Source organism: Micrasema longulum, unplaced genomic scaffold, assembly GCF_059751315.1.
Source record: "Micrasema longulum isolate JH-2025_06_02 unplaced genomic scaffold, ASM5975131v1 h1tg000008l, whole genome shotgun sequence".
Classification (NCBI taxonomy): Eukaryota; Metazoa; Arthropoda; class Insecta; order Trichoptera; family Brachycentridae; genus Micrasema; species Micrasema longulum.
The window spans coordinates 488,191-503,225 of NW_028277216.1; the positions used below are offsets into that span (position 1 = coordinate 488,191).

Sequence of the window (15,035 nt, forward strand, 5' to 3'; positions counted from 1 at the left end):
TATTCGTATGTATGTGCTAACTTATGACTCGTCCCAACTCAACGCAGAAATTTTGATCCCATGGAAAAGGGACTTATGTTTTAAAAAAATGTGTAATAAATTGTTTATAAGTAAATAAATGCTGTGGGAAGTCCATGGTGCGAATGTGGTCTGGACCACGAGACTTTAGATTGCATATTCTTTGGTTGTCCAATGGAGACAGTACATACTCCTCCTTTATCTTTTTAACATATCATCGCTCCGCTCCATCCTTGATCCTCAAACTATACACCGTATGGGAAACTTCTTGTCAGAAAATGAGGCTAACCCAATGCGAGCGGGAGCTATCTTTAGACAGTTGTAAAAATCGAGCTCCATACGTGGCAACTGTCTGTAGACATTTTTGACTTTACAGGGTGATACACGATAGATGGCTAAAATATTTGTATTCAAATATTCCCTGAACATTCGTAGGCAAGTGTAATCTCCGGATAAATAGAAGAATTATATGTGAAAACACCCTTTTAAATAAACATTCCATATCAACCATGTCGGGAATCGGATTCGAGACCTCTTGCATAGAAGGCAAACGCGCTAACCATTACACCACGAGGCCGACTAACAATGGACACTGTCACAAAACACTATCCTCACTCCTCCTGTGTTTAAGTAAATATGGTTTAGTTGACTATATTTCACCCCCGAAAACTATTTTCTTTAGTATGTGGTGTGCCACAATGATGAAAAAAAGAACACCCTCGTCCTCGAAGGATAAATGACGATTGTTGGTATTTCCAGGTGTGTAGCTGACATGATGAAGAGGAAGAATTGTTCCACTCTTTCCCGAGGATGTGCCGCCTGCCAATCTCCTTCCCGGGCCCTCTTGACCGCGCCTATACACCAAGACTTGCAGGTCTGGAACTTTGTACTTTGAAAAATACTTTTGGATCATAGCATTAAAAAATTGACATTACCAAATTAAAGATCTTGGTATTATTTAAGTCCCATATTACTAGACTTCTTCTTTTTCTGCATTCTCTGGGACTGCGTCCTGTTATTGCTCGAAGCCTGTTCCTGGAATCCGGACGTCTAACTGTCCCGCCATCTTTTTGGTGGTCTTCCGGGGGGTCTGCTGCCAACTGGTATTGCACCTGTCATTATGTCCTCGAATCTCGTCGTCAATTGTTTTTTGGAAACATTTCTATAAGCTGATTTCTGGAAGTGTATATAATCCAAATATACTGAAAGAGATCAGTTCGTATGATCCCAATAATTATACTAGGGCAAGCTCCCATGCACGTTTCACGAACCAAGAAGCTGTACGTGCGAATACTAGTCAGAATTCAATCATTATTAGGTTCGCTTGCTAAATATGACTGATGCGGATGATATAAACTTATTTTTCTGTACATATAAGCAGTTTAGCAGTTATCTGCTTTCGATTCATTAACTTCTACCTTATATTTACGGTCTGCATTTCATGATGGGTTAAACAACCCGTAAAGTTATCATCATCATTGCATGGCCGCTTCCTAGTTGGAGCATATGGTGTCCACAAAGAGCCTCCATGCATCTCTATCGGCTGCCAGCATTTGGCAGACTTTTGGACAAAGTACGACGTATGTGAACTTGATTCTACACGCCTTCTGGTATATTATAATTCTGTGCATTTGGACATACTCAAAACATAGTAGTTTTATCGTCTATTCCCTTTGTAGAATTAGGTTTCTGAGGGTTGTGGAGCTCCTACCCTAGTCAGAGATTGACAGAAGACACGAGGTTGCGGTTTGAATGCGTATTTATTTAACTTTTTGTACGTAATGTTATTTGTACATTGGCGGGCTTATTGCCAAGTGGCAATTTCTTCCAACCAACCAATAAAATAAAAGTTTTATTTTTATAAATCAAGTCACAGAACATATTCAATAGAAAACAAATTAAAAAGCTAAAGATATATAAAAATAGAAATAAACGTATTTGTTTATAAATTACCTTAAATCAAATCGTATTTATTACATGACGAGTAAATAATGAATTGAATTGAATTGAATTGCACTGCGATGAAAAGTTGAACTGTTTGCACTTGGACTCGCTGGAACTGAGTAACTGCGTTAAGCTGAGTCTTTGGGCTGGCTAGGCTGACTAGTGCTCACTGACTAACTGGGCGTAACCACGCCCTGTGGTCTCTTTATAGGCCACGTTCCTTTGTTCTTCATATCTCCATGGTAGGAACGGTGTAAACGTACTGCAGGACTTTGCTCTCGTCGTTTTGTGCAATACTGTTAGACTAGCATGATATGTTGTATTGCATTCAATGGAAAACGCTGACTTGCTTCATCGGTCGTCATACTAAATTTCAGGTGAAATTATTGCGTCGTAAATATTTTTAGCCGTTCTTTAACTATCCATTCGCTCTACATGTCCAAATCAACGCAGAGCTCCTTTCTTGATTTTGTAGATAACGCTTATCTCAGCCTTACATAATGTAGGGATCTCAACATTTGTACATCTACCGTACATAATTTAACCTAACTTTTTATAAATACATTTAGAATATTTTAATATTCATATTAATATGACATTTTCAAACACCGTAATGCAGTAACCGATGATTTAACCTTAAAACAATTTGCAGGAATTCTTCATCGCTCCTTCACTGCCACACTCCCTGAGGGCTTCCAACCTGACTCTGAACTCCGACACGAGCAGCCACCAAATCACCTCCAGCGTATAAAGTCGACTATCAATCATCTTCTACCATATTATATGCTCACAGTATGAGCACACAATTGGTCTCAAAACAGGAAAACCCAGTTCACATTTTTATAATCATAAACCACCTTGTACCTAATTATATGTTTACAGTATGAGCACGAAACTGGTCTCAAAACAGAAAAATCTAATTAGCATTTTTTATAATCATAAACCATCTTGTACCTAATTATGTGTTTACAGTAAGAGCAAGAAACTGGTTTCGAAAGTAGGAAAATCTTGTTCACACACAAAATCTGATCAAATTTTTTCTTCAATTTTACGAGCTACAGAAACTGGCGTAAGTTAACCCTTTCATACCTGAATTAATTCCCATTGATATAAAAAACAAATTGTATTCTAAGTAGTTATCTGAATTTTTTATAAATATACACGGCTTTTCAAGGCCAGACCGCGAAACTTCAGAGGAATATTCCTCATGGTAAGCGTTAAAAAAAATCCTAATATTTTTTTCCAAAAAGTCATTCCTCTGAAGTTTCGCGGTCTTGCCCTGAAAAAACGTGTTTATAATGTTATTGAAATATTTTATATTCATTTAATACCCTTTAAAATCATAGTATATTATTGTATGATGTTTTTTGTCTCTCAAAAACGTATTTTGACATTGACGATCGAAAAATAATTTTTAATTCATTTGCTAATCGATTGAAAATAAGTGTGTAGTTATTATGTTGCACATTTGTTGATGCGCCAACATCATAACATTTAACAGTGTTGTTAGTTTTAAGTTAAAATGCAGTAAAAATACTCTTTACACGAAGGAAATTTGACAGCTGAAGTTACAATGTCGCATTCAATTCTCAATGTCGAGATAAAGTCGATTGGTTTTCAATCGACATTCAAACGGGTGGTTCGTATGCTGTCACTCGTCAAATTGCGGAAATCGTGGCCCCTGCTGTCAAACTAAAAAAAATCTTGTGTAATTTCAACTGCCAACATAAGCAGAAAAACATAGAGGCGTACATAGGGATACCAGTAATTAAAAAATCTGTGGCATTTAGGTAAAAAGATGCAAGTCAGCTGTTTAGCTGGTCATCACTAGAGCCCGTCCAGGGCACTGCAGATTGAAAAAACTCCTTGCTAGAAAATTTCAATCATTCATTTTCATTTTCAACAAACATACATAAATTAATTCAAATATGCAACTTTTTCGGAAAAAATCCAACTATCCGAATTGGGTCCGGTCCTAATTGATTCGGATAATTGGAGTTCTACTGTTCTTATAAATCATGCACTTACTGCAGGTACAAATTAATGACAATTTTTTTGTATATTACCTATAAAAAATACCACCGCTCGCCACTGCTGCACACTTAACTTTACAGCAACAAACAAACAAACCAACAAAATATCACGCCATTTCCCCGTAGAGGTAGGCAGAGATGATCGAACGCCATATCACTCTGTCTTTGCATACAGACCTCGCTTCCTCTACATTCATACATCTTCTCATGCACGCACGCCGATTATTCCTACTCTTGACATGTCTATTTATTTATTTATTTTATTTTATTTTATTTAGAAAACATACAGTCATACAAAATCAGTATTAAAAACAACAATTTTTTAACATAAAAAGACCAATTAAGTTTTCATAAATTAAAAAGATATAAACATTAAATGTGACAAAAAATAAAAAATAAATAAGAATTTTAAGTGAAAAAAAGATAATTGTTGACATTTGCGTTTTCCATGGAGGTAATAAATTAAAATAAATAAAAATACCGAATGTACACTCCGAGCCATCCACGCACACACATGAACGCACATATAAAACATACACAAACATATACATTACATGCGGCACATATGCATAGCATAAACCACTCAAGATGTACATTCAGCAACTATCCCAAATAATCGACCCCATGAAGAAATTTTCTGTACAAATGCAACGTGCAGTTAAAAATGTCTACATCAATACTGAGTCCGTTATAATTTCTACAGGTGCGTCTAATGAATGAATTCGAGGTATAATTGTTTTTACAAGTTGGTACATAAAAAGGGAATTTAATCTAGTATAGCGAAGAGGACAACGGAAACCAATATTTTGTAAAAGATACGGCGAATCAACTATGTTATTGAGAATTTTGAAAAGAAAAATTAAATCATATCTAAGGCGCCTTTTTTGTAGTGATTCTATATTAAAATTGATCAAAGATGCGCCGTAATCATTTTCAATGTTACCAAAACGATATTCCAGGCTCCTTATAAATTTCTTTTGAATGTTTTCAATTTGATTAATATATACATTATATTGAGGGGACCATACTAATGAAGCGAATTCGAGTTGACTTCGCACATAAGTATAGTAAAGAAGTTTTAATGTATTTGGTGATGAGAATGGCTTGGAGATTCGTAAGATAAACCCTAGAAGTCTGTACGCCTAATCTACTATTGTATTTATGTGATCTCTAAATAAAAGCTTATCATCCATCAGTACACCCAAATCTCTCGATTTCATTGAACGATTGACAATTTTCCCAGATAGTTTGTAGTCAAATAGTATACTTTTTTTCTTTCGAGTAAATGACATGACAAGACATTTATCAGAATTCAATAATAACTGATTGTCCTTGCAATAGCAACAGATTCTATCTAAGTCAGCTTGAAGAACTTCGCAATCATTTATTGAAGACACAATTTTAAATACTTTATTGTCATCAGCGTATAGCAAAAAATTTGAGTTTTGAATGCATAAACTTATATCATTGATATAAATAATAAAAAATAAGGGTCCAAGATGCGAACCTTGAGGGACACCTGATGGGATTGGTTTAAATGATGAATTAAATCCCTTGAGTGAGACCGATTGACTGCGGTTACTAATGTAGGAACATATCCAACGATACAGATTCCCCCGTATACCAATGTTCCAAAGCTTGCGAAGTAAGACCGAATGACTTATTTTATCGAAAGCCTTTGAATAATCCGTATATAAAACGTCTACCTGAAAACCTGCATCCATTGCATTCAAAACAATATCGGTAAATTCACAAAGATTTGATTCAACTGACCGTTTCTTATAGAATCCATGTTGATTGGGATTAATATGTGGTTTTATAACATCGAAGAGCTGATCGGTTACTATATTTTCAAGGATTTTACTAAAAATGGGAAGAAGAGAAATGGGTCGATAATTTACTACAAGACTCTTATTTCCTTTTTTATGCACAGGTGTAATATTTGCAAGTATCTATCTTCAAGTATTTGATGGACTCGATTGTTCCGTGTCTCTCTCGGTCTTTCTCGTTTTCTGCATCCATCAACATTCACATCGCAGATCCTTCTAGCCGTTCTTTGGCTGTCCGTTCGCTCTGCATGTCCAAACCAACGCAGCGCCCTTTCTCGATTCTGTCGATAGTGCGTGTCTCAGCCTTACACAGTTTACGGATCTCGACATTTGTGCACCTAGCATACGTCGTTTTACCACACATTCGCCTGAGGGATCGCATTTCGACAGCATTTAACCTACTTTCATCATCATTTTTCCAATTCCATACATTAAAGTTAGCACTAGAACTCCATTGTAAACTGCTAATTTTGCCTCCTGCGCTAAACATTTGCCAAAGTAGATTTCAGCGCACCGTTCACCCTGTTCCTGGCACCCACCCTCCTTTACATCCCTAGTAAACATACTTCCCGGATACACAAACTCTTCTGTCCGATTCAGAATATCTCCGTTCACACTGATCTCACATTTAGTTATATTTTCATCCCTTTCAAAAACCTCTTCACCTAAATGCCACAGAAATTAACTTACCGCTTTTTAATTTTGGTAGTTATGTGAATAAATAAATATTTAATTTTGTGAATGAGCAACCGGGCTGAAAGGGAATTTTTTTTTGGTTATGTTACTTTAATTGATTATATTACACGAGGGTTTTAGAAGCAAACTTAGAAATCTTAAAAGAAGAAGAAAATGAGTTATTGATACCAAAATAAACTATACATAAAAACCTACCAACCTAAATAATAGCGTAATTTAAAACCGTCTCTAAATCTTGCAAAAACAGATTTTAACTAACATATTGACACCGCAAATTTAGCATTCTCCATTGAGTTGGTGAAGCATAATTACAAATCTCACAATTATTTTATCAAAGTTTTTCGCGAATATCTCCTTCAATGGAGATTTCTGAGTGTGCTTCTAATATCCTCAAATGCATCTGTGTATTTTTTTAAGAGTTGTCTAACACTTAGTCGTATGTGTATCAATCCTTAAAAGTGAGAAAAATGAACATGATATATGAATAAATATCTATCTATTATACAAATAATTTATTAGATGTAATGTATAAATTATATATAAAATTTATTAGATAATGAATAAATAAATTCTTAGAATGTAAGTGTAATTCGACCATAAAAAGGCTTATTAACTGATGCGCCATCGGCTGAATTTTGGCTGAGTAAATTGAACAAACAAACAAAGCATCACGTTACTTCCCCGCAAGGGTAGACAGAGAGGATAGAACGCCACATCGCTCTATCTTTGCATACATATACCTCTACATTCATACATCTTCTCATGCACGCGCGCCGATTATTCCGACTTTTGACATGTCCATCCTCGAGTATTTGTTGGATTTGATCATGACATGTGTTTCTCGGTCTTCCTCTATTTCTGCATCCGTCAACATTCGCGTTGTAAATATTTTTAGCTGTTCTTTCGCTGTCCATTCGCTCTACATGTCCAAAAAAACGCAGAGCTCCTTTCTTGATTTTGTCGATAATGCTTATCTCACCTTACATAATGTACGGATCTCGACATTTGCTCGTCCATCGTACATAGTTTTATTACACATTCGCCTGAGAGATTGCATTTCGACAGCATTCGGCCAACTTTCAACCCTGTTTTTCCAAGTCCATACTTTACTCTCATACTCCAGGACTCCATTGTGAACTGCTAATTTTGCCTCTTGCGACAAACATTTATTTGCCAAGGTTAATTTAAGAGCACCGTCTTTGTTCCCGGCACTCGCCCATGTTTTCAATATCTTTCTCAGTCATTTCATCCCTAACAAACATACTTCCCAGATACACAAATTCCTCTACTTGTTTTAGTATAACTCCATTCACAGTGATTTCACATTTTAGTCATACTTTCATTTCTTTAAAAAATCACCAAATTCGATTTATCGACATTCATCAGCAAATCAGAGTAAATTGAAAATTTCAAAAAATTAAAAGTGATTTGTTAAATAGGTATTTGAATATATTTTATCCGTCAATCTCTCGCAGAAGCCTCCCCAAATACTGTGCGAAAAAGACAACTGGATGTCGGACTGATTATGCCTAACTAAAATCGTCAAAATCGAGGTCTCACATTCCCATTTGCCGGACTCCGAAACTGAACTATTTTTTTATATTTTTTATGAGAGTATCAGAATTTGTCAGCCTCGTGGTTAAGAGGTCAGCGCGTTTGCCTACCATGCGAGAGGCCTCGGCTCCAGAGGTTGACGTGAAACATTGATTTAAAAAGGTGTTTTAAGCTTTGGTTTTAAGAAATGCGATCCCTCGGGTGAACGTGCGGTAAAACGATGTATAATAGGAGCACAAATGTCGAGATCCGTGAACTTTGTAAGGCTGAGACTTGCATTATCGACAGAATCAAGGAAGGGGTGATGCGTCGGTTTGGACATGTAGAGCGAATAGACAGCAAAAGAACGGCTAAAAGGACCTACAATGCGAACGTTGAATTAGAAAGACATGGCACGATTGAGTCCATAAAATACTTGAAGATGGACATGTCAAGAGTAGGAAGAATCGGCGTGCGTGCATGAGAAGATGTATGAATGTAGAAAAAGCGAGGTCTGTATGCAAAGACAGAGTGTAATGGCGTTCTATCCTCTCTGCCTACCCCTATGGGGAAACGACGTGATGGTTTGTTGTTGTTGTTGTTTTAAGCACACTGATCATTTTATATCATGTGACAAAAATGATCAAGATACGCTGCGATTGGTGTACCAGTGCAGTGCCCTATGCACCATTAGGTGTGGCGAGGGAATTATTATTATATTTCTATCACAAAGAGATTTTCTGTGTTGGTACGTCCAAAACGACAGATAAACGTTTTATTGTTGTGCTATATTTAGTTATAAAGGTGCTAAACTTGCTTTGTTTCTTTGTTGTTCTCAATATGTGTTATTTTCTAAATGTTAATATTATTTATGTCCCGAATTGAGTCGTTGTAACTCCTGGGAATGAAGTTCAACGTATTATACTCGTAAAATAATTTGTGGTATATGATTTATGAATAAAAATAAACTACAGTCCTCAAAATATAGCTGGATTAGAATGACATTTGTCAGAAAAAGTGACGACATAACTTTGTAGTGACGTCTAAGGAGTTATTTATATTGACAAACGAAAAATGATTCGTATCTGGCGTGTTGATTTATTTTTTTAATACAATGCTTGTCACATAAATCAACATAAATATAAAAAATCAGCTTTAAAACTGAAAAAAAACTAAATTAAACCTAATTATTAACGACGTTCTTACAAGGTTACACCATTTTGCAAAAACGTTAGAGATGGGACAAATTGATCAATGTAAATTGATCGAATAACAAATAATTCACTTGATGTTGTTCATGAAAAAAGTATAAATGTCTCATTTTTCGGTGAATAATTGTGTTAAACACAGAATAATAGGCTTGTTTTTTGCGTTTTTTATATCAATAGAGTTTCATGATTGCATGAAAAAACTGATAAAATCGATTTGATCCGTGATCAGTAACTTCCCATCACTAATGAAATTAGTTTGACAGCTGTCATTCTAATCAAGATATATTTTAAGGACTAAGGTCCTTTTAAAGGTTTTTGAGTGTTACTAACTCATATAAAAGACAGTTTATTTTGTTTCAATGGCGCATCAGTTTCTTAGCTTCTTTAGCGTCGATATATTTGTATAAAACCTTAGTTAATTAGTACATTTTCATGGCATAATTTCGTAGTTATTTTGTAAATTATTTTTTGAATTAATGATAGGGTGACGCTTTAACCCATCCCGTTTGTTCGATCAATATTCGGTTACATCGCTCTAGCGACATCGTCAGACCGGATTTTTTTAGACCGGATCATAAACATTGTGATACCTACACATAATATAAGAATACAATAGGTTAAACAAACATGGTTAATTTAAAAATATATATATATTCACATATTTACGAGGTCTGTTCAGAAAATAACGGATTTTTTATTAATTTCGCGTGTTTTGAGCGTACGAAGTGAATTCTTTTTTATTATGTTGGTATACATGCCCCTGCAGTATGCTAAAATTTTCAGCTATATTAATTGTTTACTTTGTCTGTGGCAGCCGCTAAGGTTTGACGTGTTTTTATGAGCTCGGCGATTTTCGTTTGTTAAACAAAATGGATCAAAGAATTTGTTTCAAATTTTGTGTAAAAAATGAAATAAACTGTAGCAAAGTGTGTGAAATGTTAACAAAGGCCTATGGCGAATCTGATATGAGTAAAACAAGAGTTTACGAGTGGTATAAGCGTTTACAAAATGGCCGTGAAGACGTTGAAGATAACGAATGGCCCGGACGCCCTAGCGCATCAACAGCCGATGAAAACGTAGAAAAAGTGAATGAAATGGTTATGAACGATCGCCGAATCACAATCAGAGAAGTCGCTGATGATGTTGGCATATCCACTGGCTCATGGCATGTATATTTTTTAGTGTTTTGGGTATGAAACGCGTGGCAGCAAAATTTGTTCCAAAATTGTTGAATTTTGAACAAAAACAGCGGCGAATGGAAATCGCTCAGGAGCTCAATCACAGATGGCTATCGACATGCTAAAAAACGTGCTAAGTATTTGAGCAATCACCACGAACAATCATGAACACGCTGAAGTTATCGCGGTCGCGTTGCAAAACGAAATTCAACTTCGGTCAGTTCAAGAGGATTGGTTGAATCTCGCACACGCCTTCTTTCAATTTTTCTCGATGCATTTAGCCGGCGGTCGGCAAGCCAAATGTTAAGAAAAACAGTCGCCATAGTAATTGTTTGTAACTTGAAAACGAAATAACAAACCGGCACGAGATTACACGCGTGTTGACTTTTTTGATTTGACGTTTGACCACGGACTACGGATACGGAACTTATCTATGGCGTTTTGCAACGCGACCGCGATAACTTCAGCGTGTTCATGATTGTTCGTGGTGATTGCTCAAATACTTAGCACGTTTTTTAGCATGTCGATAGCCATCTGTGATTGAGCTCCAGGAGCTCAATCACAGATAACTATCGACATGCTAAAAAACGTGCTAAGTATTTGAGCGATCACCACGAACAATCATGAACACGCTGAAGTTAAAGCGGTCGCGTTGCAAAACGAAATTCAACTTCGGTCAGTTCAAGAGGATTGGTTGAATCTCGCACACGCCTTCTTTCAATTTTTCTCGAGTGCCGTATTGCATTTAGCCGGCGGTCGGCAAGCCAAATGTTGAGAAAAGCAGTCGCCATAGTAATTGTTTGTAACTTGAAAACGAAATAACAAACCGGCACGAGATTACACGCGTGTTGACTTTTTTGATTTGACGTTTGACCACGGACTACGGATACGGAACTTATCTATGGCGTTTTGCAACGCGACCGCTTTAACTTCAGCGTGTTCATGATTGTTCGTGGTGATCGCTCAAATACTTAGCACGTTTTTTAGCATGTCGATAGTTATCTGTGATTGAGCTCCAGGTGTCACTAAATGAAGTCAACGACGATGCAGAATCACTAAAACGTGTTATAACAGGTGACGAAAGATGGGTTTACGGATATGGCGTCGGAACTAAGGCTCACTCGTCCCAGTGGAGGCATTCTAGATCGCCAAGACAAAAATCGCCGAGCACGCCGAACACGTCTTACCTTAGCGGCTGCCACAGACCGAGTAAATAATGAATACAGCTGAAAATTTTTACATACTTCAGGGGCATGTATACCAACATTATATTTTAGTATACAAATCGCGGCGTATCTTGGTCATTTTTGTTAATGAAGGTAAGATGATCAGTCTTCGTTTCGGGTGTCAGTCCAGGGACTATGAAATATTCTAGTGTAAAAACACATTTTTAAATAAATTGTCGGCCTCGTGGTTCAAGTGGTCAGCGCATTTGCCTACCATGCAAGAGGCCGCGGATTCGATTCCCGACTAGGTTGACATGAAATATTTATTAAAAAAGAATCTGGCTTCGTTTAATAGTCTATTAACAAATAATATTATAATCTTATAATCCTCATGGACTTCATTTTAAAGAAGTCAATTGAAAAGTTCAGTGTCTTTTTTTCTTTTTTATTTGTTAATAGAATATTAAACTAAGCCAAAATTTAATTTTTGCATATCGTATTATCAGCGCTATGATTTTTAAAGTTTTGTATTTCTGAAACTCCGCGTGTGACGTCAGAGGTTGTTCTATGACAGTTCTTCCGATTGGTTCATTTACGGTGAGCAAACCGGATATCCTTCAAAGCTCTCATATCATTGGATGGTTCATATGGACCAGTGACGTCATTCAAAGAAGTGCGTTTTTATTAAAATATTTTTCTACCTTAAGACAAGATCCGGTCTATCTTAGTGAATTTTTAAATCTATAAAGACTTGCACCAAAAAAGTCCAGATCTTGTCTCGAGTTTACAATACGACACAATCGGGACATTGGTGCATGCGAGCCATAGTTTGCGCTGTGCTGATCGAGGAACAGCGCATTATTATTTCGCAACCGGCGGATCGGAACATTGAATGCCACCTGTTCCAGTAACGATGGCACATCAATTAGGCCATTCAGCAAATTGAACATAAATATGGAGTCAATGTTATTTCTACGTTTTTGTAGACTTGAGATTTTGAACATTGAGTCCATTTCTCCGTAAGTGTAGTCTCCCCTCTCGAGGCCGATCATCCATGCTACTTTTCTTAGCAAACGATGTTGCACGGATTCGATATGATTTATCCGGCCTACATAGAATTCATTCTTCACTTCTTCACAATATTTTAAATAATCCCACTTCGCCTGTTTATCTGAGAGAGCTCATCCAACCTCTTTCACAACACGGACTATCTCTTCGTTCTAGTAACGAGAGAACTCTTTTAATACCCCGTCATCGCTCTAATTTTTTTGCCTCCTCTTTCACAGTAGTAGCCGCTCGATTGTGGAATAATCTACCCACTAATGTTAGAGACGCCCCTTCTTTATTTACATTTAAGTCAAGATTGAAATTTCACTATCTAAATATTTAAATTGTTCCTTTATCCTTCTTCTTTCCTTCCTATCCCCTCTCCTCTCTTCATAGTAAAGTGTTATATTTTTTTTATACATATATTTATTTTTGTTAATCTTTGCTTTTAATTTTTGTATAAAATCGTAAGATTCAATATATCAATATATTTATAATTTTCTCAAACTGAACGGTTTGGGTAGGTAGGAAGAAATTGCCTTAAGGCAATATGCCCGCCCTTATATGTATATTTATTGTGTATGTATATAAAGTGTCAATAAATAAATAAATAAATAATAGAAGGGAGACCAGATCACGGATGCATATTCTAAAAGAGGACGAACAAGTGAGCAACATATATTTATATTTATCTTCAACTATACCGTTAAGATGAAGGTATGACGTCTTTATCTTCCCATCATAATCGAGGCCCTGAAGTGTAAGATGATCATCTTGCTTTCATGTAACAATGATCAAGAAACGCTGCAATTGGTGAACAGTGGGATTTACGTGTTTGCGTAATAAGTGTCCTGTCCGATCGAAAGTTGTATTACGACAAAAAAAAACACCCTTTGCAATTAGCTAAGTTTTTGTAAAAACACCAATTTAAACCTGAATCTATAGTAATAAGTCAATCTATACAGAATATATTATGAAAGTTGTCTTAAGATTTCAACGTATTTTCAAAACTCCTATTGTAAAGTTATTCACGCAGCTGTTCTTATGTGCAATGTACTTTTGTTTCGGAAATGAGAAGTGATTTTTTACATTTTTTTGTCATTTGAAATTTATTTCGATCTGAATTTGTTCATATTCTTCAATTCTTCCATCTGTTGATTGAGAGAAGTTAACGAGCTGAAACCTTCATTGTTGTGAATAGATTCATCTGATTGAATTATTTTTAGACAGGTCATAAGCCGTGTAAATGCCTAGGCATCCGTATTCCCTTCTCTAAAATGTTCGCCATCCGTTTTGTAATTCGTTAAAATTATTTTTATCTAAATTTGTTATCATTATTATTATTATTTAACTTTTTGTACATAATGTTATTTGTACATTGGCGGGCTTATTGTCAAATGGCAATTTCTTCCAACCAACCAATAAAATAAAAGTTTTATTTTTATAATTCAAGTTACAGAACATATTCAATAGAAAAAAAAAAGATTAAAAAGCTAAAAATATATAAAAATTGTTTATAAATTAACTTAAATCAAAATTATTACACAATGGGAAAAAGGAAAAAAAGAGGAAAGAGGAAAAAAGATAGGAGGAGAGATTAAGGAAGAGAAAGGAGATGTTTCTTCAGACGTGATTTATTTGTCGCAACAGAGAGGGAAAACATTTTCGATAAGGGTAGATGGAAGTCTAGGCATTTACAGGGCTTATAACCTGTCATTGGCTGGTTTAAGTGGCCACATTAATTCACAATTCTCCTACGTTTAAACATCTACATTTTCTCAACTTTTATATTTTGTGTGATGTTTAAACCAGCCAATGATTCCATATTCCCTTTTCAATAATGTTTTCGTAACAAATTTAGATCTAAGATTTTACAAACATTTGGACATACTCAAAACGTTGTTGAAAATATTTTTTATTAATTTTTTGAGAAACTTCGCCGTACAATTGGGTCTTTTTACGTTTTTTGATTATTTTTATTTTTCAATAAGCAGAATACGTCGGATAAAATTTCTACAAGGGTTTAAATTACACATATTTTGAATAACCCGAAAACGAGACGTTTTGCGTCCTGTGGAAAAAACGGCACGAATGACGTTTCAGCGCCAAACTTGCACGCAATGTTTATTAGAAACGCAGTCGGCGGTCATAACGCATGACGTCAAAATAACGTTTCAGCGCCAAACTTGCACGCGATGTTTATTAGAAACGCAGTCGGCGGTCATAACGCATGACGTCAAAATAACGTTTCAGCGCCAAACTTGCACGCAATGTTTTTTAGAAACGCAGTCGGCGGTCATAACGCATGACGCCAAAATGAGGTGATCCCAACTGCGAACCATTTTCTATATGCTCATTTTTAAACCTGAAAATTATAAAT

General features: G+C 35.9%; 1 protein-coding gene across 1 annotated transcript in view; it reads left to right on the forward strand.

The window, feature by feature from the left end:
• The window catches only part of LOC148285747 (43 kDa receptor-associated protein of the synapse), a 30,351-nt gene extending 26,472 nt beyond the window's left edge, over positions 1 to 3,879 (forward strand). The window contains exons 13-14 of the mRNA XM_088232243.1: positions 778 to 892; positions 2,615 to 3,879. Of these exons, the coding sequence (XP_088088369.1) occupies positions 778 to 892; positions 2,615 to 2,713 (214 nt within the window). The 3' untranslated portion in view covers positions 2,714 to 3,879. The remainder of the gene's footprint in view (positions 1 to 777; positions 893 to 2,614) is intronic.
• Positions 3,880 to 15,035: the final 11,156 nt, after the last annotated feature.